The 26,635-nt window shown below is 35.5% G+C and overlaps 1 protein-coding gene across 5 annotated transcripts in view; it reads right to left on the bottom strand.

Annotated features, from left to right (window-relative positions):
- Cmc1 (C-X9-C motif containing 1) overlaps positions 1-26,635 on the bottom strand; it is a 68,655-nt gene that overhangs the window by 5,955 nt on the left and 36,065 nt on the right. For 2 of the 5 annotated variants that reach the window (XM_048348588.1, XM_048348592.1), the window contains exon 3: positions 1,784-1,874. In XM_048348588.1, coding sequence (XP_048204545.1) covers positions 1,784-1,874 — 91 coding nt within the window. Of the gene's footprint in view, positions 1-1,783; positions 1,875-2,688; positions 2,801-2,831; positions 2,955-26,084; positions 26,300-26,635 lie in introns of those variants that run through there. The other 3 variants (XR_007211268.1, XM_048348589.1, XM_048348590.1) reach the window with 3 other exon arrangements.

The raw sequence follows: 26,635 nt of genomic DNA, 5'->3' as shown, positions 1-26,635 counted from the left end.
CCCAAGACTGGCCAAAATCACTTTTTGGGTTTTCTAAAACTATGCTCATTTCTGCTTCTCTAAAACATGTTTGCCATCTTATAAAATAGAGAACAGTCCATCAGAGAATGAATTCACTCTTTTATAGTAAACTGGTACAGGCCCTAGTCCTTAAATAAAACCTGCTGTTGATAATGACCAAACTGTATGGACACTCCATGTGTTTTCTTATGTTCCAACAGATGAGTCTGTATAACCACTAACGTCCCTTCCAATGCCAGCATTCTAACCTATAAGTTTATGTACCTATAATTTGGTATTTGAAAGAAATACAGGGCTCAGATAGTCATTTTTTTTTAGTTTCCTGAAAAAAAGGCATATCATATTGACATATGTGTTCATAGGCTAGAAAATAATACAAAAGGAAAGAGGGTCTTGCCAAAGTTAACATCTCATGGCTAGTAATTAATAATACTACATATTCTGTAAGATACCTGGTCAATAATGTGAATAATCAGATTTAAGTAGATAAAGCAAAAACTTTTATTCAATTTCATATACATTTACTTAAAGATGAGAAACTAAAGGAAGTATTAGTAAATGTAGTACTAAAATATTTTAACAATAAATTTGATTAACTTCAAAAATCAATTTGAATATATTATATATTTTACAGCTTTCAAATTATTTGCTGCAACTTTCCTAGGAGTTAAGACTATAATAACACAACAAATTACAAGACTGGAAAAAGTTCTTTAAAAAAATTCTAATTCAGCCAGGCACAGTTGCTCATGCCAATAATCAAACATAGCTACTCAGGAGGCTGAGATTTAAGAACAGAGGTTCAAAGCCATCCCAGGCAAGAAAGCCTATGAGACTTTTCTCCAATTAGCCCCTGAAAACGCAGAAGGGAAACTGCAACTCAAGTGATAGAGTGCCCATCTTGAGTGAAAATGCTAAGAGACACGCTCTGAGTTTCAGCCCCAGTGTATGTGTGTGCGTGCACACACAAACACACTCAATAAAAAGATATTCTAAGCCAGGTGCTGGTAGCTCACACCCATAATCCCAGCTACTCAGGAGGCTAAGATCTGAGGGTCATGGTTTGAAGCCAGCGAAAGCAAGAAACTCCATGAGACTCTCATCTCCAATTAACCACCAGAAAACTCAACATGGAGCTGTTGTTTAAAGTAGTAGAGCACTAGCCTAGAGCAAAAGAGCTCAGGCCCAGGCCCAGAGTTCAAGCCCTATGACTGACAAGCAGGGGAAAAAAATTCACTTTCTTTAAATTACAAGAAATAAAACTAGTATATATTTTACAAATCTATCTCTTCACGAAGAGATTTACTAAGTCATATATTTTGCTGACTTCACAGTTTTGGGTTTTTTTGCCAGTCCAGGGCCTTGGACTCAGGGCCTGAGCACTGTCCCTTGCTTCCTTTTTGCTCAAGGCTAGCACTCTGCCACTTGAGCCACAGCGCCACTTCTGGCCGTTTTCTGTATATGTGGTGCTGGGGAATCGAACCCAGGGCCTCATGTATACGAGGCAGGCACTCTTGCCACTAGGCCATAACCCCAGCCCCTGACTTCACAGTTTTAATCAATGCTGTACCTGAAAAAAAAATTTCTTTTTGACTAATCCCTAACATATTAAAAGTTTCAGATGTATACAAAACATGAAGAACCTCATTAGGGAAGCACAGAACATATTACATATAATGAATGAGTAACATATTCTTGCTATATATACATACACACACACACACACACACACAAAATCATAAAGACTTGGTTAACTACTTACTAAGTAGTGAGACATTCTTTCAATGCAGAGTTTTCTTTTTGACATTTGACTACCATAAGAATTCCAGTATCCTTGCAACATTTCGTAAAATCTGAAATTTAAAAAAAAAAGGTGAAAGGGGAAAAATAGCTTGTAATCATATGAACTCAATGTTTAATAGCTCCAAAACAGTCACTTAGCATGCACTAGATAGCTCTTTGCACACATGCATGTTCAATGAGAGGCATGCATATTAGCAAAAGCAGAATAAGACCATCATTAACTTTGTAGAACTAGAGAAGACTTAAAAAGGCAGAACAGGACTGTTGACATTAAAAAAAAAAAAAAGCTTCCTGAAGAAACATACAAATTCAAGGCTAAGCAGCATTCTGGTAGATAAAGTGTATATTCTAGGAGAAACAAGAACAGTCAAAACTATTTCTAAACATGAGTATCTGGTGTTCATCCCAGTGCATCCTCTCCATATGAGACAGTGCTCACAGTATGGCCTCCACCACTTTAAGAGAACCCTGCAATGAATCTAGCTAAAAGAACATGGATACCTTACTTTCTTGTAAAAGGGAACCCATTTCTTTTCTTTTCTTTATTTATTTGCTAGCCCTGGGGCTGATTTCAGCTTTTTCTTTGGCCAGTCCTGGGGCTTGGACTCAGAGCCTGAGCACTGTCCCTGGCTTCTCTTTGCTTAAGACTTGCACCCTGACACTTGAGCCACCTCGCCACTTCTGGCTATTTTCTGTATATGTGGTGCTGGGAAATCGAACCCAGGGCCTCATGTACACGAGGCAAGCACTCTTGCCACTAGGCCATATCCCCAGCCAAGGGAACCCATTTCTATCCCAAGTCAAGTTTAGGTACCCCAAAATTTTCAAATAATTTTCTGTTCAATTTCCATTCCAGTTGCTTACCTTTTATACATTGGCCCCTGTATCTGCCTTTTCAGGACCATGAACACAGAAAGGTCTTGTAAGTTCTGCATCTAACTGTGTCACATAGCACTCTGCCTTGTGTTTGCTTTGCCTTTACCCATTACACATGCCTTTACCCATTCCACAGGACGGTGTGCTTCCTCTATACCTTTTGAGGCTATCCTTCTGTCTGTTCTGGAACCTCCTTTTGACCACTGGTTCCATAGCTCCTAGCTGTGGTCTATCAAATAACTGGCCACTTGCATCTAAGCCTCTAAAACATGGTTATCAGTCAGCCTTCCAAAGAAGCAAATTAACAAACAAATAAATAATCAAGATCCTCTTCTTTGCTTATGCATTATCCTTCCATTTACTAAGAAATTTAAATTATTTATAATTAGCTTAAAATAAGTAGTAATTTCAGGACTCTCCATAAAGATTAAAATGTCTATAAAACAGAATACAGAATACCTATGAAATATACCAAAAGTATTGTGTGCCACATCAAGCAAAATTAAGAAATGTTAAATGTTTTTTAAAAAATGATATCACAAGTTCAAAGCCACTGTAGCAAAATCAATGAGATTTATCTCAAAAACTTAAGGACTGGAGGTATGGTTCAAATGGTATTTAAGCACCAGGTTCAGTTCATATGACCAAAAAAAAAAAAAAAAAGTATGAAAAACTCACTAAGGTGGCTTTCCCAGTACAAGTGCCCTTATCTTTAGCTACTGTAGCATCAAGGTTTACACTAAATAGAATCAATCAAACAAGGACACAGACTGGTTCCCTGTAGCTCAGCACTCCCATCATTATATATCGCTCCTTCCCAAATCAGCCTGTTAACACTGAACCTCATCAGATATCTTCATTCCAACTACAAATATTTCTGTTCTCCTTGAAGACAGACCAAGGCCAAGTCAAATGAATGGAAATGCTGTGTCCTTTGGCCAAGGTCTCCCTACAACTTCAAACACAAGGCAGACTTGAAAGCAGCTCTAAACCCATTACCCTACACTCTGGGATGCCTATTTATTCCTATAAGTTAGTTTTTGTACTTAGCATACCATGTTAAGATATTAAAAGTTTATGATCTCAAATAAAAAATTAGGACATGGGTAATCCTCGAAGGCAATGTACAATATATAAGATTAATCCAGAATTGACTCAACTGGCTAGTTTTGTTGGTTTTTTTTTTTTAACACATTTGCCAAGTTCAGTGGCAACCAGCCCTACTCCTTACTGTTAACTACCACCTCATTACACCTACACCAAACTGTTTCACTAAGACATTGTCTAGAATACAGGAAAATGGCATCATGAATTTTGTCTAATGAAACTATGCCAGTTGACTAATCTACAGTAATTTTTGGAAAATAAAAATGCAATAAATGACTTTTTATCAAAGTCTATTTTATGAATTTACTGAGCTGAGAATTTCAATACAGAATGCTCTGGCATTGCATTTAAGATTAATTTATGAAAATGCCCTTAATAGAAAACTGATGGAAAACAGCAGCTATGTGTTCTGATCACACTAAAGGGATGGTCTGTATATTTTCACACTTGTCCAAGTCTCTTCAGAAGTAAACATGACTGTGGCTGGCCTAAAGATGTTAATGTGAATCTTTGTTTCATTGTACATTAGCATGTACATACATGTATATACAATGATGTTGCTAATATTACAAAATGATTTCTAAAATGGTATTCTGAAACAAATCTTTAAATTGCTTCCATTTTTGTTTTATGTTAAAAAAAAATGTATCTACCTCCCAGGTAATCCTGTAATCCTAGCTACTTAGAAGGTTGAGATCAGAGAATCCTACCTACCAGGCTTCGCTCTACCCCCCATCCATGTGGGGGTCATGGGCTTCTCTGCCTCTTCCATGTGTGGTCCTCTGCCACTCTCTCACATCCCCCTGGCCAGTAGGGAATTAACTGCGGGAGGGGAGTAGCCTCGGTTGGCGCATGGTCGCGAGACACCCCATACCCGCCAAGGAAGACACGGGCTCATGGGTGTCATGGAGAACTCTCAAAGGATGTTCTGGTTTATTCAAGGGAGGGGCTAACAGTTATACCCTCAGAAGCACGCGGAGAGGGGCTATTAACGATTAGCTAATGGACTGTCCATCACGGTGATGTCATGGAACTTCGTATATTGGCGGAGACCACAGCCCCCCAAGGACCGGGTCTCTGGGATCTCCGCCATTACACACGTGGCCCAGCAGAGAGGCGGGGTCTGCTTTGCTTCTCTTCTGGTTGAAGCCAGAAAGTGGGAGTGGCTACCTTCCACACTGCCCCTGGGTGGGAGGGAAGGCAGCTACTCAGGACCGCCCTCTCCCCCTCAAAGCCAAGCTGAATCCCCAACACCTACCTACATATCAGTCCAGGCAGAAAAGTCCACAAGACTCTATCTTCAATTAACCAGCAAAAAGCCAGAAGTAGAGATATGGTTCAAGTGGTAGTGTAGTAGCTTTGAGCACAAAAGCTCAGGGATATTGTCCAAGCCCTGAGTTCAAGTCCCAGCAACAGCAGTTTTTAAGATGTATATACCTGATTCCATCAGTAAATTGAATCAGTAAGGATAATGAAAGTAAAATGCGATCAATTAAACATATCAAAGTAATACAAAGAAACATCAGTAAACCGTGCTGATGGAAAGATTGTTAAATTATAAAACTTGATAAAATGTGCCTTCAACTGTTCTTTAAAATATCAAAAATATATATTTTCCTCATTTACCCTATGTATACGTATCAAAGAAACTACTAATATATAATAATTCACCATGGGCTTATTTATTGGCTAAAAACATTCTAGCCAAAAGCTAGTGATTCATGCTGTAACCTAATTACTCAAGAGGTTGGATCTCAGCTCAAAGCTAGCCTGGGCAGAAATGTCTAAAAAGCTATCTCGGGGCTGGGAATTTGGCCTAGTGGTAGAGTGCTCGCCTCGTGTACATGAAAGCCCTGGGTTCGATTCCTCACCACCACATATATAGATAAAAGCCAGAAGTGGCACTGTGGCTCAAGTGGTAGAGTGCTACCCTTGAGCAAAAAGAAGCCAGGGACAGTGCTCAGGCCCTGAGTCCATGCCATAGGATTGGCAACAAAAACAAAACAAATAAACAAATAAAAAGCTATCCAATTAACAAAATGTTGGATTGGAGGCATGGAACAAGTGCTAAGAGTACCAACTGTGAGGCAAAAAAGCCCAGCAAGAGCTCAAGACAACAAACAGTCCAAAGGGAGGGAGGGAGGGAGGGAGGGAGGGAGGGAAGGAGGGAAGGAGGGAAGGAGGGAAAGGAAGAGGGAAAAAGGAAGGAGGAAGGGCCGGCAGGAGAGCAAGCTTGGTGCCAGTGGCTCACAACTATACTACTACTCAAAAGATCTGAGGATCAATGGCTCAAAGCCAGCCCAAAAGTCTGTGAGACTTTTTTCTTCAATTAATCATTAAACAACAACAATAATTTCTTTAAAAACTGGGAAGTGGAACTGTGACTCAAGAAGTAAAGAAAAGGCTCAGGGGAGGTTCCCAGGCCCTGAGTTCAGAAAGAGAAATCCAGAAAGAGAATCAGGGAGACAGACTAATTAGAAAGATGGAATAGCATAATCATACTTCCTCTACAAAAAACTGAAGAGGAAGCAGGGGTACCCAGGACATAAGAAAATGTGTGTGGTAATTGAAAGAAAAGATGGAAAGGGGATAAAAAGGCAGAGGAGTACAAGTGGACAGAAGTGGGTGAATGTAATTGAAACTCAAGAGAACTAAGGTCTAGAAATCTAATTGGTTAACCAATATAATTATGTTAATTGATAAAGGAGTCATGGATAACACCTAACATTTGTTGCGTACAGGATGGCAGAGCTTAATGACTTTATAATAAACATCAGAAAAACAAATAAAAACACTTTGACATAAAAAACACACCCACACTAAAAAATGAACTGCATATAATCTTGCTCTGTTTTGGTGGGAGCCAGGGAAGATGGAAAATGATCATTTTAAGACAAGGGACCTGTGAAACATCTAGTGGACGGGTGCAGAAGGACTTGTGTGTGTCTGAAGCTGCGTCTGAGAAGAACTTGGGCAGCCACACATAAGCACCAATACATAAGATCTACCACACGGAAAAGTATGTAGCATCACACATTTCAGGAAAGCCATGTATTTCACCCTGAGTATGTAATTATTGTCCACTGGTAATTTTTACTTTACTAAAACCTCTTCCAGGAGTAGTTTTAAAGACTGCTTGTGGTCTTTCCAGGCCTCAAAAGGAAATGGACACTTTTTTCCCTTTTTTCTTTTTCTTTTTGTTGTTGACCTATGCTTGGAATTGAACATAGTACCTTAATCATGATTAAGTGCCCCACCACTGAACTATACATAGCCCATATCTTTTCTGAAATTTAGCAAAGATTTATTTTAACAGTAGAAATGAAAAAAGAAGAAATATTTCCCTTCTCCTCATTATAGAAACTGGAGTAAAAGACTCAAAATGCTGTTTTATTTGTGGCTTTTATAATTTCAAACCTAAGAGAATTTAATTTTTCAACAATGGTTAGGGGTAGATACTACTTTAAGGTATATACTATTTTAAGTTTAAGGTGATACAATCTATACCTTCTCAAAACACAGGAACAATACAGTAGATGATTTTAGAACTTCCCTTTCCCAGACATGCCTATCAATTCTCTCTTTACAAGTTCATGCCCTTGGATATGGCAGCATAAATCTATGGAATTTTTACCACCTTTTAATCTCATGCCCTACCGTTTAGCTACATACAGAATCAATGGTCTACCTAAATTGGCAATTTCCAGGGCTAGGGAAGGTACCAATAAACTTTTAAGTTTTGAGCTCCTTTTTGTTGATGTTGCCCAGTTCACTCCAGCTTGTTAAAATCTGGTCCTAGGTTGCTTCACATAGGAGTTTAGTCATTACTCCAAATACCTGGACCCAAATCCTGCAGACAGATAAACTTTGAGCTGTTTCTTTGAAGTGTCCCCAATTTTAAAAAGACTTTTTCTCAGGTATCAAGAGTTACTTCTGCTGGAGTTACAATGTGGCCTGTGTATCCTGCCTAACATTTTTAATGCAATTAAAAACTTATTAAGTTGTTTCAACTCTGAATAACAATGTTATATAGAATATGTCTTTATATTTCTGTACTGTTTTCAAAGAACCATTAAAATGTCTTCACTGTACTTAGTATTTTTCTGTATAACTTACATTCTGTAATGTATATTTTCTGTACTACATACAGAAGTTTAGACTTCATTAAATGCAGGTGCTTTGTAAAAAAATAAAATAGATTAAAATTTTATTCTTGCAATTATCAAATAGATGCACTGGATCCCTGTGTAAAGCTAACAAAATGGTGTCAGTGGTTTTCCTATTCTTCCTGTATCTCCTAACAGTTTATTATTTCATTCTAGGAATAATTTCATCATGACTTGTCAGTTACTTTCTTAAATTGTGAGTTACCTTCAACTATGCTAAAAATGACTTAATAACAGAATAGTTAACAGTGATATAATAAAGAGTATTTGCCCAGGACACAACCAGCTAAATTTCAATTACTATGTCACTTTTCTTATTCTGCCACTGAACATATTATACTGTCACATGTGGTAATATAAAAAAAATTAGTTATTCTTTTCTTTTATTCAACATTAGATAGCTGAGGTATTTTTTTGCCATTTTCTGCCTATGTTAAATAGAATATAGTCGCTAATGTTAGACAAAGGGAAATTAAGACTGCAGATGGAATTAAGACAGGTAATTGGTTGACCTTGAAATAGAGAAATTATCTTAGGTTATCAGGAATAGTTCAAAATAGTAAGAGTAACAGCTGGTTTTCCTGAAAAGTTTATCTGTCCTTACTTTATGCTCTTTACTTTGCAGTCACAGTATAACAAAGCTGCCACTAAGGAACATTAGGAGCTTGGAAGCACAGACCAGTGTGTAAATAGGACAATTACCTGTCATAATGAAACTGTCTCGAGCATCTCATGGGAACCAGATTGTTCCACCTTCAAGTGATGGCAATCACCACTTCTTAGGAACTCAAGACAAAGTCATAACTGAGATGATGACCAACCTCTGCCCTTGGTTCTTTGTCCTTCAATTTATGTAGATAGGTAAGAGAGTAGAGCAGGAGGATTTGGCCTTCATTTACTGGAGGCAAGCATTCTACCAACTGAGGAACACTTCTAGCCACGGCTGATTCTCCCACCTGTGCTTCCTGGTGTTACTGAGGAGGATAGCAAAGTGCCACTATGCCCTACTACTTACTGTTTGAAATGAGCCCTCATGAACATCTTTTTGTCTAGGCTGAGAGGAAAAGAGTGAGAGGAGGGGCAGGAGGAGGGAAAGAAGACAAGTTTCAGGTCAGGAGAGTGAGGAGTAGATTCCAGATAAGAGAACTTAATGAGAGGAGTAAAAAAGCCAGCAATCTCTCTCTCTTCCCTCTCCACCCCACCCCCCAAAACAGTGTACCAACAACAACCTAGGAATGCTTTTACATTTACACTTTGGCTTCATTAAATACTAATTCTTCTCCAATACATATATGGACATTCCTTTTTACAAAACACCTTTATAGATCCTACTAGTTCCTTTATACATCAAAAGTCACATCACTGGTTTTTCTTTCACTTAACACAAAGTCATACCTACTGCCAAAATAGAAGAACTCTAGCAATAACATATAGGCTAGTAAATAAGTCCAAATTCTCATGCTTAAAGGGGAGGAAAAAGAGCACTAAAAGTCAGAGTAAGCTAAATGTAATTAAACATTTAATAAGTATCTCTGGTTAATAAGACAAATTGATCTGTTTAGTTCTGATTGCAGTAGTTAGAGTTTTGCAATTTTACTACTTCAAAGCAAATCCTAGGAGGTGTTATCTCACCATTTATATTTTCACAACACTTATGATATTGTTATCACACTCTTAAAATAAATGAAAAGCCCATGCCACATTTTGGACCAATATAATTGTATGCTCTGTATCTTTACTTCTGGATATAAACATCAAATTAATTCTATTTTGCACACTTATTTACAAACATAAAATTATCATTTTTGTTTATATATCCCAAGTATATTTGAAAAGTACATCGTTAATCACTTAGTTTTAAAATTAGGCTCTAGAAAATATATCAAAAATTCTGATAATAGTATTTTGTAACAAAATTATTATGCTCTTAATTTTCTATTAAATTGTGGATTATTAGTATTCTACTTTAAAGATTAGTCTATGTACAAGATGAATTTAGTGGTGCATTTAATGAGACAAGAAGATGGATAAACATGAAAAGATTATTTTACATTGTATTGTACGAGCTATTTGATAATTCTAACACTGTCCAACAGAAAGCTTCTCTCTGGATTGATCACGGTTCAGTTAACTTCACTGAATATCTAATACTGCCAACTCAATTAATTCTCACCTGATTAAGATCAGGCTGATATTCAAACTAAATCATCCCTCCAGTCAAGTAGAAATCAATATTTCTGATTTTACTTTTAAATTACAATAGAAAGTAAAATGCATGCATCTTCAGTATGCCAGGAGTAGCTTTTCTAGTCTAGCATGGCTGGGATAACACAGTTGATTAAAGTTTATTCTAATTTGAGCACCAGTATATATCAGAATCTGATTAATTTGAACACAGAGATGGAGCAAAGTAATTAAAAACATCTTACACGGGGCAAATAGAAAATTGACAATGTAAGTTTGACTTCTTTAAAACAAACCTCACTATTTAGCAGCTCAAGTAGTTATGAACATAGTTTATTATACATTGATTACTCTCAGAAAAAAAAACAGGCTTATGTTAAGGCACAGATATTCCTAAGGTATGTAAAGAAATACCCCCTTCTCCCCAGTCAGGTGTGGGGCTTGAACTTTAGGCCTGGGCATTGTTCCCTGAGCTAGTGCTCTGCCACTTTGAGCCACAGCACCACTTCCAGTTTTCTGGTAGTTAATTGGAGATAAAGAATATCATGGACTCTCATGCTGGCTTTGAATCACGATCCTCAGACCTCAGCCACCTAAGCAGATAGGATTATAGGTATGAGCCACCAGTGCCCAGTTGAAACACCTCTTTTTTTTATGCCACAATTTTTCAACCACTATAGTCTCCCAAAGAAATACACAAACCTAAAAACAATTTCTATAACTTTCCCAGAAGAAGCAAAACAAATTGATTCATACTTGTTAAGCTGGGAAATTAGAAAATTCAAAAATAAAGTGCTTACATATGTGTAATTTTGTAGTAAGGAAAAGACGAATAGATTTTACTCTTCTTTGATTCTTTAATTATCTTTAAATTGAAGGTGAAGACTAGTAAGCCAAATTGTTTGCTGGATATATTAAACCTATGACTATTTGCCTGTTAGCAAGCCTCAAAAAATCAGATGAAAATATTAAGATTACCAACAATATTTTTAAGCATAAAATAGCTGGACAGATAGTTTACTGGAACTGAAAATAATACGTTTATTGAGTACTAAGTAATCTCCAACATAAAACTTTATATAACTATGTAATACATATAGCATATGAAAATATTCACATAAAATTCATAAATTAAAATATGTTAACATATTTCCTATTTGTAAACCTTAATAATTAGATTGTTAGTCAAGTGTTAAATGATTATAAGTATTACTTTGACGTGCTTTACCTAGTGTGTCACATACTTATCCTTCATAGAAAAGACTATGAGGAACCAACAATTATGCAATCTAAAAAAATTTTCAAAATTCATATCTTAAATCTACTTTCCACATAACAAAAGACTTTATATCTTATTTTAGCATATATTAGTTATATAAAAGCCTTATATTGTGTTATTTTCCACAGGGAAATCCCTTTATACAATTAATATACACTGTAAAAACATGAATGACAAGAATGTAAAACAAGTTTGGTTGAGTAGTAGGTACCAGTAGGAGAAAGGGAGGGCTTATAGAGAGGGTGGAGATGGGTGAATATGACCCAAGTACTTTATACCTCTTTAGTTAAGTTTGCACTTTCCTCAAACCCACAGATTATCAGTTGTACAGGTTGTCTAGTTGTGTGTTCCAAGAGTAATTTAAGGAAAGAATGCTTCATTTGAATGAATGATACTTTGTAAAGGAATGCTTGCCTACTCTATTCAATTACCAGTTTACTCATTAAGCTAATACAAACTGTCCTTCTTTATAAAGAAGCAATGACATACTTAAAACTAAACAAAAATTAAAGACAAAATATAAAACTACGAACATTCTAGCAATAGTAAAAGTAACAAGAAATGCTTCATAGCAGTAAAATACCGATGACTCAAGGAAACCACAAGCAATGACTGCATACAATCTAAGGAATTATTCTCACATTTGCTAAGTTGGATGGAGGTACAAATACTATAAAACAATAATCTTTCCTGTTTTTCCTACTAGTCAATTAAACAATCTGATGACAAATGATAAATTATTTCCAACAAATTTACATTGTTAGAATTCAAGGTATTTGCTGAACATACTCATACATAAATTATTATTGTAAAATCTAACAAGTGAAAGTAGAAGAGCTTGATCTCAAGAAGCAGCTTGATATGTGCATTATATTTTTGTTCTATCTGTTATTAGTAAATTTTATTAACATTAAAAAATATAAGTTTATATCAAGATCCAGAATAGAGGAAGTGGTTGTCACAATCTTGTTAGATTCTAAAAATAATATTTTTAAATTTAGAATAAAATGCCAACAGGGTTGATTGAAAGAGAAATAAATTAATGCTAAATAATTACTAAGGAAGTTTTGTTTATGGAAATGAATAATGCAGTGTTTACAAAGTAAAATCAAGCAGCAGCTGCTTTGCTGACATTAAGCTAAAAAGGGCTTTCTCAAAATATACTAACTTGAAAACTAGGGAATCATCATATTTTTTAAATGTCAAACTGAAAAAGTCTTAGAAGAAGGTCTTCTGATTTTACCATAAAATATTAAGTGGTTACTATACTAAACAACTAATCATTTAAGGAGTCGCAACAACTTTATTTTTCAATGCAGGAATCTATCATGTTCTAGTTACTAGAATATATGCATAATTCTTGCCCCATTAAATCTTATCAGATTTATAACAATATGTTCCTAACCCTTTTGTCCTGGATTTTATGCAGATTGCGAAATGAATCCTACTCTCCTGTTAACAAGGAAGTATTCCTCCTTCAAGAAGAAATTTTTAATAAACATGAGAAAAAAATGAACAAATTTCAGTCTCAGTTCATTTTTTACTAATATATCCCTAGTTCCTGTAATAGTTTCATAATATACTACTAATAACTAAGAGGTGAATATAAATTTTTACAACCTCAAAGAACAATCTGAAATTAGGATGAAACACTTCTAAATAGCCATTCATAAGACAAAAAAAAAATTTACATAACTTTTGTTTCGAGCTTACCAGTTGCCTTCTGCAAACAAATAAATCCAACTATTTAGTGGATCATAAAAATACAGTAAGCAGCATTGTTTTCTCATAATTATTAGCTTGTAAATAATAAGCTTATACAAATTAGGAGTTTCAATGTATACAGAGTTAGACACATTTCTTCAGTTTTCTTTGTGATGAAAACTTTTTAAATCCTTTTTCTAGCTTTTCAAACATAGAATACACCATTACTATCTACTGTGTAACAGCTTTTTATTCTTTGAATCTTTGGTTTTCTGAGACAGGCTCCCAATATGTAGCTTAGCCTCTGAAATGGTTTACTTACATGTATGTGCTGGCTACACATGTCCAGTTAACAGCACTCATGTTAAAAGGAAATACAGGGCTGGGAATATGGCCTCATGGCAAGAGTGCTTGCCTCCTACACATGAAGCTCTCGGTTTGATTCCCCAGCACCACATATATGGAAAACAGCCAGAAGGGGCGTTGTGGCTCAGGTGGCAGAGTGCTAGCCTTGAGCGGGAAGAAGCCAGGGAAGGTGCTCAGGCCCTGAGTCCAAGGCCCAGGACTGGCAAAAAAAAAAAAAAGGAAATACAAAATATCAAGCACGCTGTATTTTTTGTATAGATGGATGGATACATACAAAAATACTTACCTCTGTATGTGTACAATGAGCTATATTTTAAAATGCATTTCCTACAGTGACATTAGCCAAGAGCTTGAAACCCATGGGCCCAGGCCCAGGACCTATTTATCTTCTTTAATAGAAAAAGAACTCAAAAAAGGAATTCTTTTTTTTTTTTAATTGTTATTATCAAACTGATGTACAGAGAGGTTACAGTTTCATACGTTAGGCATTGGATACATTTCTTGTACTGTTTGTTACCTTGTCCCTCATACCCCCCTCCCTCCTCCCCCTTTCCCTCCCCCCCCCCCAGGTGTTCAGTTCACTTACACCAAACAGTTTTGCAAGTATTGCTTTTGTAGTTCTTTGTCTTTTTTTACCCTGTGGCTCTCAATTTTGGTATTCCCTTTCAATTTCCTACTTCTAATACCAGTATACACGGTTTCCAATATACTCAAATAAGGTTACAGAGATAGTGTAGGTACAACCACAGGAAGGTGATACAAGAACATTATCAATAATAGAAGCTACAGATACAGATGGGACGTTGAAAGTAGTTACAACTGTGATATAACAATCGTTTCCATAACATGGAGTTCATTTCACTTAGCATCATCTTATGTGTTCATAAGGGTATAGCTATTGGGCTCTTGTGATGCTCTATGACTTGCCTAAACCTGTACTAATTATTCCCAATAAGGGAGACCACAGAGTCCATGTTTCTTTGGGTCTGGCTCACTTCACTATTTTTTCCAAGTCCTTCCATTTCCTTACAAATGGGGCAATGTCATTCTTTCTGATAGAGGCATAAAATTCCATTGTGTATATGTACCACATTTTCCTGATCCATTCGTCTACTGAGGGGCATCTGGGTTGGTTCCAGATTCTAGCTATGACAAATTGTGCTGCGATGAACACTGTTGTGCTGGTGGCATTACCGTGATTTTGTGGTCTTTTGGATAGATACCCAAAAGTGGGGCTGCTGGGTCATAGGGGAGTTCTATATTTAGCCTTCTGAGGAATCTCCATACTGCTTGCCAGAGTGGCTGAACCAGTTTACATTCCCACCAACAATGAAGTAGGGTTCCCTTTTGGCCACATTCCCTCCAACAATTGTTATTGTTAAGTTTTCTTGATATATGACATTCTTATTGGGGTAAGATGGAATCTCAATGTTGTTTTGATTTGCATTTCTTAAAAAAGGAATTCTTAATTCACTCTTTTGTTAAGCAATTACTGAGCATTTTCTATGCATCAAGCCACTTTCTAAGTATTTGTAATACATGAACCAAACAATCAGATCTGTGACCTAAGGAAGCTTATTCTGAAAGAAAAAGACAGACAAAAACCATAATACTTCAGAATATGTTAGAATATAGTAAGCTGTGGAAAGAGGGGAAATGATTATCAAGAAGGAAATGATGCCTTTTAAAGTAGGTCATCAGTGTGGGCCCCTTGAAAAATTTAAAGACTGAAGAAATCAACAAAACAATGCTTCTATCTGATAACAGAATATTTAAATGTCTAATTCTATAGATGATAAACAAAAAATACAAAGAAAATGGGAATGAAGAAATAATAGATGAGATTACTAGATTCCTAAACAACCATTCAAAATTAGGCACAGTTACTAATGTCAATGTTACTCTTCTGTTGGTCAGGCAGTGTCTTGTTTTAAGGTATCACTAAAATGAAAGCAAAGCTTATTCATACAAAAATTAAATCTACATAAAAGTTACTTAAAACCAAATAAGAAAAATAAAAAGTATTTGGTGAGAAAATAAGGAGAGAGAACGGGACTGAAATTTATTAGTGGCTTTAAGTAAAGTAAGTTTAGGGGCTGGGAATATGGCTTAGTGGTAGAGTGCTTGCCTTGCATGCATGAAGCCCTGGGTTCAATTCCTCAGCAACATATAAACAGCAAAAAGAAGCCAGGGACAGTGCTCAGGCCCTAAGTCCAAGCCCCAAAACTGGCAAATCAATAAAGTAAGTAATTAAGTTTAAGCTTGATCCTACAGACAGTGGAGAATGATATGAACTAAACCACACACTTCAAAAAGTTTTAGCTAGCAGTAATGTCTTTACCAAATCAGGGGAAAGGAAGAAAAAGAAATTTTCAAGATAGGAAAAGGTAGTCTATATGCTAATAAAATAGTTCAGGCAAAAGATATTCAGAACAATTCTGGTTTAAAAGTGAAGCATATTATAATCTCAGAAATAAGATTTTTAAAATGGCAAAACTTGGCTGATTGATACTGTACTAAACAAGGAGAGTCTTACACAATAAACTTGAAAAAACAGAATCAATTAAATAAAGAGAACATTCCAGCAAGGCTCTGAACAGCTTGAATCTTAACCTCAATTCTACCTCTGGACATACTGGGGAAACAAAACAAGCTAAAATATCTGAGAATTCCCAGTAATTTCACTTCATTCTTAACAGAAGCAAACTGAGGGATGAATAAGATGCCTAGAGAAAAGTAGAATGGAACAAAGCAAAAGCAGCAAATATAAGAATATACCCACCTTCAAGATTTCAATGTTTCACTGGTGGTTTAAAAAAAAACAAAACTAAAAATAACAACAACAAAGAAACACCGTATGTCAACTTTCATGGATCCACATTAAGGAGAGGGAAAATGGTAAAAACTACTACAAAATTAAAACAAACCACTGCACCTGAACCTTCCCCCGCCCCCCACTTCCCCATTCCAGGTTTCAGGAAAGAAAACAGAACACCATAGTCCTCACAATATAGCCCACAGGGGAAGGCGAACATCAGAAAAAGGTGGCAGAAGTGTTAAAAAGCATTCAACCACAATATTTCAGAGGAAACAGAAGGACTCTGCAAATATGCCTAAAGAAAAGAAGATGCAAGCTCAAATGTCATACTATATAAGAATTTAATGAAAACATAAATAAAAGAGATGAGAGCATAGAGAACAGAAATCAAAACAAAACTCTTAATATTGCTAATAAATACATTTGAAATATAAAAGGAATAGTACAGACACAATTAAAATTCAAGGAAGAGATTTTATTCAATCAGATAAAAAATATACCCTAACTTTTTTTTAAAAAACACAGCTCAAGGCAACATAAGGAAAATCAAGATGTCTGTAATGATTGCAGTCTACTGCTGTACCACTTGTGCCCCTTGGAAAGTATATACCTGATTTTCTTCTAACCAAAGATATGGCAACTATGAATAGTATATCATGATTTGCTAACCAACTACTACAACTTGTCTTCCTAGCAGATATTCTCTTCCTAACAGATATTTTTGCAGGCTTCGATGAAGTAAACAGCTATGTAAAAAAAATCTCCAGTGGTAAGCAAAGGGGGATGAGGCTGCTAACAACCAGTGAGAAAGAGGGTCTGATCCAGATCTGGAGCCAATATTACTTTAGCTTTTAAGAGAGCAAAGAAAACCACCAAGCTAAGCCATGCCTAGATAGGGTCTGTACTACTGAAACTGAGATAACTAAATGTATACCATTTTAAGCCACAGATTTTTCAGGTAATATAGTTACACACTAAATAGTATTAAGCGGCAATATTTGCTCTTAAGTTCCAAAGATGATCATTTAAAAATTCTAAAAAATAACAAATTACAATTTTAGAAAACTTCTAGGCTGGAGATGTGGCTCCGGTAGTAGTAGAGCACCAGCCATAAGCAATAAAGCTAAGTAACAGTAACAGCATGATAACCCCAAACAAACAACCTCTCACATAATGAAAAGAACAAATTTTGTCCCCAAAAGTATTGATAAAATATACTTGCTGAGTTACCGAACTCCTTAAACAATGTATCCTTCTAGCATCCAAACAGGAGGAAAAAAAAATCATCCAACCAGAGTATTTGCAAGTTGAGGTGGAAGTGATTGTCAGGCTGGGTCTCTCTTTTCTCAGAGGAATATTCAATGTCATAAAATACTGATTCAATGTAACAAATCTCTAAAGTAAAAAACATATTTGACAATGTATCTACTCTATACTGACACAAACCTATAAGACAAGGAGCAATCATTTCTAACCAGTAAAGATATCAAGAATTCTTGATATTCTTGATATCTTTAATTGTCAACTGTTTAAGCAAACTAGAGAAAAACTGAACATAAAGAACACTGTAATTTATGAGTTTCAAAAATGAACACAGATTGTAAATTTTGACAATGTAAATACACAGTGTTAGGATAAATGAAGAGGTGTAACTGTACTTTTGCAGTAGTAATTAATCAATAATGCTCACAATTAGAAGGCAGACATTGAAAAGGCTTTATGACACCAACTTCCTAGTGGCTTCCAGGATATTTCAATGATAGAAGCAAGTGACACATCTTTAATCTAGACATCCATAAACTTTAAAATACTCTCAGAATTCTTAGTCCACTCAAACTTTTATAGCCAAAATTTAACTCAAATTATTACTGCTTTTATTAGTTTTAAGGCAAAAACATCAACCACCAGAAAACCAGAAATGGCACTGTGGCTCAAGTGGTAGAGCACTAACTAGCCTTGAGCTAAAGAACTCAAGGAAAACGCCCAGGCCTGGAGTTCAAGCCCCACAACTGATCAAAAAAGCCTGACATGAAGCTGCAGCACAAGTGGTAGAGATGGTAGAGTGCCTATAATAAAAAAAAGAAAAACAAAAACAAAAAGCATTCAGTAAAACACCCATAAAGTATACAAAAGGGAGCCAGGACATAGGGAAACACACATAAAATCAAAGCTGCTACTTGGGACACATAGACACATAGAGTGGCCTATGCTGGCCAGGGCAAAGTTAGAACCAGCTATGCAAAATAAACAATGAATAAAACAGAACTAGTGGTATGGTTCAAGTCATAAAATGTCTGCCTAGCAATCGTGAGCTTTGAAAAAAATTAATTACAAGTGAATCACAATAACTCAACAGCTATGTATACATGATCATATAAGACAAGGATAAGCAAAAACAACTCCAAGAGAACACAGGAGGATTCTATTGTTGACATTATCTTTAAAGTTCTAGATGAATTTCCTGTGGCATACCCTACATGGTTATTGTATATGATTTTGGTACACTAGATATTATATACATATGCCTACCTGACCTAGGGAAGGGAAAGAAAAATGAGGGTGTAAGCTATCACAAGAAATGTATTCACTGCCTTATTATGTAACTGTACCCCCTTTGCATAACACCTTGTCAATAAAATTTAATTTAAAAAATACAAAATAATCATATATTGAAAAAACATATTCATCAATAGTTAAAAAGAAAACATAATCTAGCCAGTTGCTGGTAACTCATGCCTATGATTCTAGCTATTCAAGAGGTTGATATCTGAGGACTCAAAGCCAGCCCTGGCAGGAAAAGTCTTTGAGACGCTCATCTCCAATTAAACATTTTAAAAGCCAGAAATGGAGCTGTGGCTCAAGTGGTAGAGTGCAAGCTTTGAGCAAAAATGCTCAGGAACAGCACCCAGGACGTGAGAGCAGAACACGTGCAGGCATGCATGCATCCAAGCGTGCACGCACACACACACAATCTAATTCTTCAGTTGTTCCTCTCAATCAAGTATTTTGCACTACATTTTTTTAAGTAAAGTTATAGCTGTACCTATAATCCTAGCTCTGCAGGAGGCTGAAATCTGAAGATGGTTCAAAGCCAACTTAGGAAGCAAAGTCTTATCTCTTATCTCCAATTAACTACTACTACAAATTTAAAAAAAAAAAAAAAGCCAGCTTGCGCTTGCAATCTTAGCTACTCAGGAGGCTGAGATCTGAGTCTCGATGTTCAAAGCCAGCCCAGACAGAAAGTTCCTGAGGCTCTTATCTCCAATTAACGACCAGAAAACCAGAAGTGGCACTGTGACTCAAGTGATAGAGCACCAGCCTTGAGCTAAAGAGCTCAAGGAAAATACTGAGGCCCAGAGTTCAAGCCCCACAACTGACAAGAAACAAAAATAAAAACCCTGAAATGAAGCTGCAGTTCAAGTGGTAGAGATGGTAGAGTGCCTTGAGTAAAAAAAAAAAAAAAACCATAATCTTTTTCTTTTGTTTTTCCTCTCAAGATTTAAATGTTTATATTCTTTTTAAAATACCAACAAATATTTAGAATGTGGCAATGGCCTCTCTATAAAATCTAAAATCATAAGTATAAGTGGCTTCTTCAGTAAGTCTTTAAAATTTTGCAAACAAATTTGTAATGCCACACCAAACTTAGAGTAACATGAAAAGGAGGGGGCAAGTCAATGCAAAGATAAATTGCTTTAACTTTTTTCTTAAGAACACAATTTCCACATATTTTTACCCCAAGATGGAGATAAAGAAAATATATTCATCTATTACAAAGTATTTATTAAAATATTTGATATCACTTAGTGCATAATCAGAAATACATAGCAATATTGAACATAAAAATAAAAGCACTTCATATGTGAACAACTCTAGTTATTTCTAAAATATTGTTTTGATCAATGATAATATTAAAAGGCATTGTACTCAGAAAACTAGCAGCACTGAGATATCTTTAAAGACAGGCTGGAGAAAACAATTCATATACTGCACCATGACCACCTAACAGAAGCTTCTGCAAAGGTAAAAGTGACGGTGTTTCTATCATTTGGGTGGCTATCAGCTCACACAGCTAAGAACATTGAAATCACAAACTAAATGTCAAATGTGTTTACACTTAAATTTAAAATTAAAAATCCATTTTAACTACTGGCTACTACACTGGACACAAGATGTATAATGGAATCAATTTAATATGCTAGTAAATATAAAAATCCAGTGGGTATTTTCAATAGAAAAATACAGAAAACCTAAGATTTAAAAACAAAACTAGTCTGGACTGTTGATAAGAAATAAGAATTCTAATCAGCAATGGAGGCCTCTTCCATAATCATGAGGGGAAAAAATAAATAGCTCAATATGACTACAAAAGTAAAAACATATACATTAAAAGAAGTAGAATTTTATAGCATCCATGTATATTAAGACACATGCAAATGTTTTGCAAATATCTTAATAGCCATGTAAATCTTATACATGATATGGAAACATACTTAAATTTTAAAAATATTTAAGTATCAGCAGATAAAAAAATCTCCATGTTTACCATTTAAGCCAGCCAACCTTTAGCTAACATTTCAATACTGGAAAAAGAAACTGTTTCCTCTTACCAAAACCACAAAAGCTTAACTGCAATAAGATAGCAAAACATCCTGCACCACTGACAGATTCCAACCTGTGTTACTCAGACCCCAAGCAATGCAAAGCTGGGGTGCCATTTGAACTACAGAACTAACAGTCTATCTTTCAAACTGGAAACCTCTAAGGGAGGTAAAATGCCAATCGAGGTTGCTGAAATAAAAAGGAAAAAGCTTTCATAATGTTCACATCTTACAAACACTGAAGGTTCATGATAAAGCCACATCATCCGGGGCTGTTGGGTTTACGAAGAGTAGCAGAGGGTGTAAACCCAAAACTTCTAAATAGGTAACACTGAAAGGATCAAGAGTACTAGCAGAGAATCATGGATTGGTCAACAAATATTTCTTGAAAATCTGTTGATGGGTAGATTGTTATCGTGGTTCAAAGCCAGCCCAAGCAGGAAAGTCCAAGAGCCTTATCTCCCAATTAACCAAAAAAGCCAGAAGTGGAGCTGTAGCTCAAGAGGTAAGTGTGCTATCCTTGAGCAAAACAGCTCAGGGACTCAAGCCCTGAACCCAACCAAACCCAAGAAACAGCATGTTTGCATGTATGCATGCATGCGTGCGTACACTCACTCACACACACACACACACACACACACACACACACACACAGCCTGTGGGTTAAAAAAAATGAGATTATGTTCTCATTTGTAATAATAACTCAAAACCAGCTTTTCATGTATCTAAGTCACATTCTCACAGAAAACAAGAGACTTCCTCTCTGTTCAGCAGAAACCTTTCCTCCAAGATCCAACTAAATTTATTTCTCCATGTGCTGTGCTAAAACTGAACCCCTAGAGGGCAACTGAACTTCAGTTTTTCACTAATGTTCCTCAAAAATACCATGACCTATTTTTCCTTTTCCTTGGAACTTAACCTTTGAAACAGAAACAAAATGTAAAGTTAACTGGCATATTCCATTTGCTAATGAAAAATATTATGGAATGCATTCTTTAACACTGGTATTTCAAAACTGAAAATTCTGGAACATATCAGCAGATTACTGAATAATAAATGTCATAATCAAATACCTGAATGTTAACACTCAGTAGGAATTGGGTAGCAGACAGGGAAGTCATACTTAAGTTATTTAAATAAATGCTTTGCATTTTACATTATTAAATAACATGTTAAAATTTTATAGAAAAAGGCAGAGAGGGATCCACTTTTAATTTCAATAGTAATCCTATATAAACTACCCGTAATCTAGGAAAACATTGTGTTTCTGCAAAGTCCAAGTATCAACAAATTTCCTAATTAAGTCTATTAAGCTAACTTGGTTTGACATTCCAAATACTAATGTTAAAAAAAAATATTTTAACAAGTCCATCAACCTAGACAACTTAACAAATGTTATGTTAGGTACTCGGTATTTTTTAGTGATACCCTGAAATTGGGCATATGTCATATGTATGTGTGTATGTACATGCATGCATACACACACCAGACATACACCAACAAGGTGGCATGAAAAAACAAGCTGGGAATTTAACTGAAAAAACAGAAAAGTAATTAACTTAGTTTAAGCGCGCACACACACAAGATTTGTATGTCTTTCTGCAGTGCTGGGGATCAAAAGCAGGCATTGCCTTATTAAAGAAGGAATGTACTACTGAGCTATATCCCCAGCCCTTGAATCTTTGAGACAGATTTACATGAATTAGCCTTTAATTCACCTAACATAGTACAGGCTGACCTCCAATGTGTTGTGATTGTACGCATGTGCCAACATAGGTTTGCAAGTCATAGTTTTTGAGATTCACGTAACAAGTTTTGAGTAAACTCTACCTATGTGTGTACAAACATACATATTCTACAATGTGTACTCACTGATAAGAACATAGATATAACTCAAATGATAAACAGTTTTTAGATGTATATATGGGATCATTACACAAGTCTTTCCTTCCTTGAAGGGAAGGCTACCAATTTCTCCTTGTCCTTTGGGCTCAGAACTATCACCTTAGTTTCTCCACACCACAAAGATTCTCTTCACTAAGCTCATGTATTATTTACATTGTGTCCTGTGTATAAAATGATCTAAAATGCTCTAAAATGATCATAAATCAATTTCTGCTCATTTGCATTGGTATGTACATGTGAAAGTGGATAAACTAAAGAATGGATGGATGGAACGTTTAATAAATAGTAAAGGAAGTAGTCATATAATTTTAAGGTTAAAAAAAGTTAAGATTTAAGTTTCTAAGCATACTGTTGGATTCATCATTTCCTAAGAAATTTCTGAGAATCCTTGGCCCACTGGAAAAGAATCTGAAGGCTGGCAATAATCTGGAATGGCCTTCATAATAAAAATAAGGGAAGTAAAGGGCAAGAAACAAAAACAACTAAAAAAAAACCCTACACACAACAATAGAAACAATAAGAAAACAACTAAAACTTAGAATTTATACAGAAAAGTATAGTAACAGTAACAAAAAAAAAAAACAACCTAAAACTTAGGTGCTGATACAGAAAAATGTACTCTAGAGTATCATTGTAACTTTAAAATGGATAAAATGAGGGCTGGGGAAATGGCCTAGTGGTAGAGTGCTTGCCTCGTATACATAAAGCCCTGGGTTCGATTCCTCAGCACCACATATATAGAAAAGGCCAGAAGTGGTGCTGTGGCTCAAGTGGTAGAGTGCTGGCCTTGAGCAGAAAGAAGCCAGGGACAGTGCTCAAGCTCTGAGTTCAAGCCCCACTGGCAAAAAAAAAAAAAGGATAAAATGGGCAAAATCTACACAGCCTGTTCTGTCTGCTTCAGAAAGAAATACTGTTCCTTTGCCTAGTCAGTTTTCCACAGCACATCACTCTGGGAATGAAGAGGAAAACCTAATGTCATTGAGTCATGTGGACAAAGTTCTACTACCAAAAAGACAATTTGAGTAAATGAATACACTTAACCTGAAAGATGTGGAAGGAAATTTTTTTTAATCTGTATTAAACCTTACTTCCCAGGACAGTGAATAAATAGAATTGAAAATCATGAAATACTAATGAAATTAGAGTCCCTTTATAAATTCACATATAGGTCGATCTTATTATAATTTCCTAATACTAAAACAAAAAGAACAAGTCAATTTTTTTTGTACTAGAACACAAAGTGTACTTACATAAATCTTCATATTCTCATATTCAAAAACTGGTGTTATGAGTTAGTCATAAAATATGTGGTAGATGGACCAACTCATGCTGAGGTAAGACAAGCTCAGAGAGATAAACTGCATTCTTTTCTCTCATATGTTGAAGCAAGATACACTGGGACATGATTAATTATACACAACTACTAGATCAAGTCACGTTAAGATTTTCACAGCCAATAGAAATGGCTAACATGATGAAATATATCTAATACTGTACAGTCAGAGTTAAATCTGCTGTGCATTTTTTAGTTTAGCTGACATTAAAGTTATAATTAAAAGTCTTAAAGTTATAATTAAAACATCCCACCCCATCTCAACCAATAAAAATCTCATATGGTAGTACATACCTAACATCCCAGCTATGAAGAAAACATAAATAAGAGGTCTGCAGACCAGTCAATACAGGAAAAAAAAAATATGAGCTCTTATTCAAAAATAACAAAAAGCAACTGGGCTCAAGAGGTAGAGTGTCTGACCAGCAAGCCCAAGGTCTTGAGTTCAAACTTCAGTACTGCTCCCCCTACCCCCAAATCCTCAGATACATCGTTTCACCATTTTCGCACTTAAGAGTTAATATTAAAAGCATTACTTGAACATAAGCACTGTGATAATTATAACATTATGTGGTTAATTGCTGGTAACAAACCTTACAAAGTGAAACCCCAAATAAGGAAGGACTACTATAAGTTAATGGTTAGCTACTTAGCTAGCCATTCCTAGTCCAAAGATAGCTTTTGCTTTAACTTTAACTCTTGACAAATCAGTTTCTCTAGAAAAGATAAGGAACAATATATAAAGACACCTATAAAAAGGAAAAAAGACCATCCCACAACTAATTCTGTATACATGTTTCCTTGTAAACAGTGCTCTTCCTCACAGAGCAACCTACCACTTTCAAAAATGCCAAGAGTTGCACTACAGCACCTGAGACAGGAATGACCCTTTAGCTCTAGCAAACAAGTAGGATTGCCCATCACTGTTAATAAACACAAGTTCTAGTTTTAAAGGAATATACAAAGGGCTAAAATTTAGAAAGAAAACATAACAATCTGTCTTGTAACTGTTAATCTTCTTTCTATTTGATTTTATATAAAGTCTTTTCCTAAAATCATATTAAGTGAAGTAAGCCAGACCCAAAGAAACATAGGCTCATTTGTAATAATTAGTATAGGCCTAGGATAATTCTAGCAGAGGATCACAATAGCTCAATAGGTAAGTACATATGACCACATGAAATGATGCTAATCAAAATGATCTCAATAATATGGAAACAAGAGGTGTTTTTTCATGGTTGTTTTTTCTTTTCTTTCTTTTTTTTTTTTTAGTGTATTATTTGCAGTTATTTCTTTTGTCTTTCATTTTTTTCCTCCTCTGGTTTACTCCCCTTGGTTACTGTTTCTGATTTCAGTACCGTAGGTTTATTCTGATTTAGGGAAGGGAAGGAGAATCAAAGAAACTGTGGGACAAAGGGTGAACCAATGCAACAGTGATACTCACAAGACACTGTGCTAGAAATGAACTTTACAACTTGGGGGAAGAGGGGAGCTGGGAGAGAGGGAACACAGGAGAAAACAAGGCATAGGGTAACAACTGTTCAAAAAGAAATGTACTTATTACCTTATTTATGAAACTGTAATCTCTACTTATATCACCTTTACAATAAAAAAAAATAAGACTTTTCCTGGAAAAGGAGGAGGGGAGAAAATAAGGTAGAAAGGACATACTTGATTTCTACTAAGAAGGCAAACTTCTGTTTTAGGATTTTTAAGGCACTCCAAATCAGCCTTGATTGTCAGTCTTTTGTTATCCTTGCCAAAAACTATGGCCATTCTCACCTGTGAAGCACATGAGCATGTGTTTTAGAGATTAAATCTACTATCTGAACTGCTGTTTTGAGATCCCTATATTTATCAAATTATTAGGTCTTAAGGTTCTGGTGATAACTCTCTACTACATGCTACTCAAAATAGCACAAAACTTACTTGCTCTTATTTTATTAGAAATTTTTTTCTGTGGTATATTTCTATTTTATGTGCCTGGTTTGTCTCTGTTGGACCTTACAGTAAGGTACTTAGAAGCAAGTCTCAGATGTCCACTAAAGACTTCAGCACTTTTCATTATATTGCACAGGGGGAAAGGCATGAAATAAGTATTTAATAACAGTGCTATTAAATTATGTTTAGTAAATTCTGTATTTATTCTGTAAATTAAAAGCAACAAGTTTTAAATTTTTATGAAGACACAAGTATCAACTCATCTACTCAGTCTTCATTACCTTTTTTCAATGAAAACCAACTGACAAATCTAAAAATCTTTCTAAAAACACCAGTAAGTTTTCAAATTATCACTACTACCAATGCTTAGTAATGACTGCTTTTAGCATTTCCTACTGGCATTCCTTCTTCACAGTATTTATCATAATTTGAGGCATTTATTGATAACCACCTCTCCTGCCACAGGTAAATTACATGAAAATAAAGATTGATTCTCTCTGTCACAGAGTTGAGACATGCTGAGCATTCATA

The sequence above is a fragment of the Perognathus longimembris genome, chromosome 6, assembly GCF_023159225.1.
Source record: "Perognathus longimembris pacificus isolate PPM17 chromosome 6, ASM2315922v1, whole genome shotgun sequence".
Lineage (NCBI taxonomy): Eukaryota > Metazoa > Chordata > Mammalia > Rodentia > Heteromyidae > Perognathus > Perognathus longimembris.
This window is presented reverse-complemented; position numbering and strand designations above follow the sequence as displayed.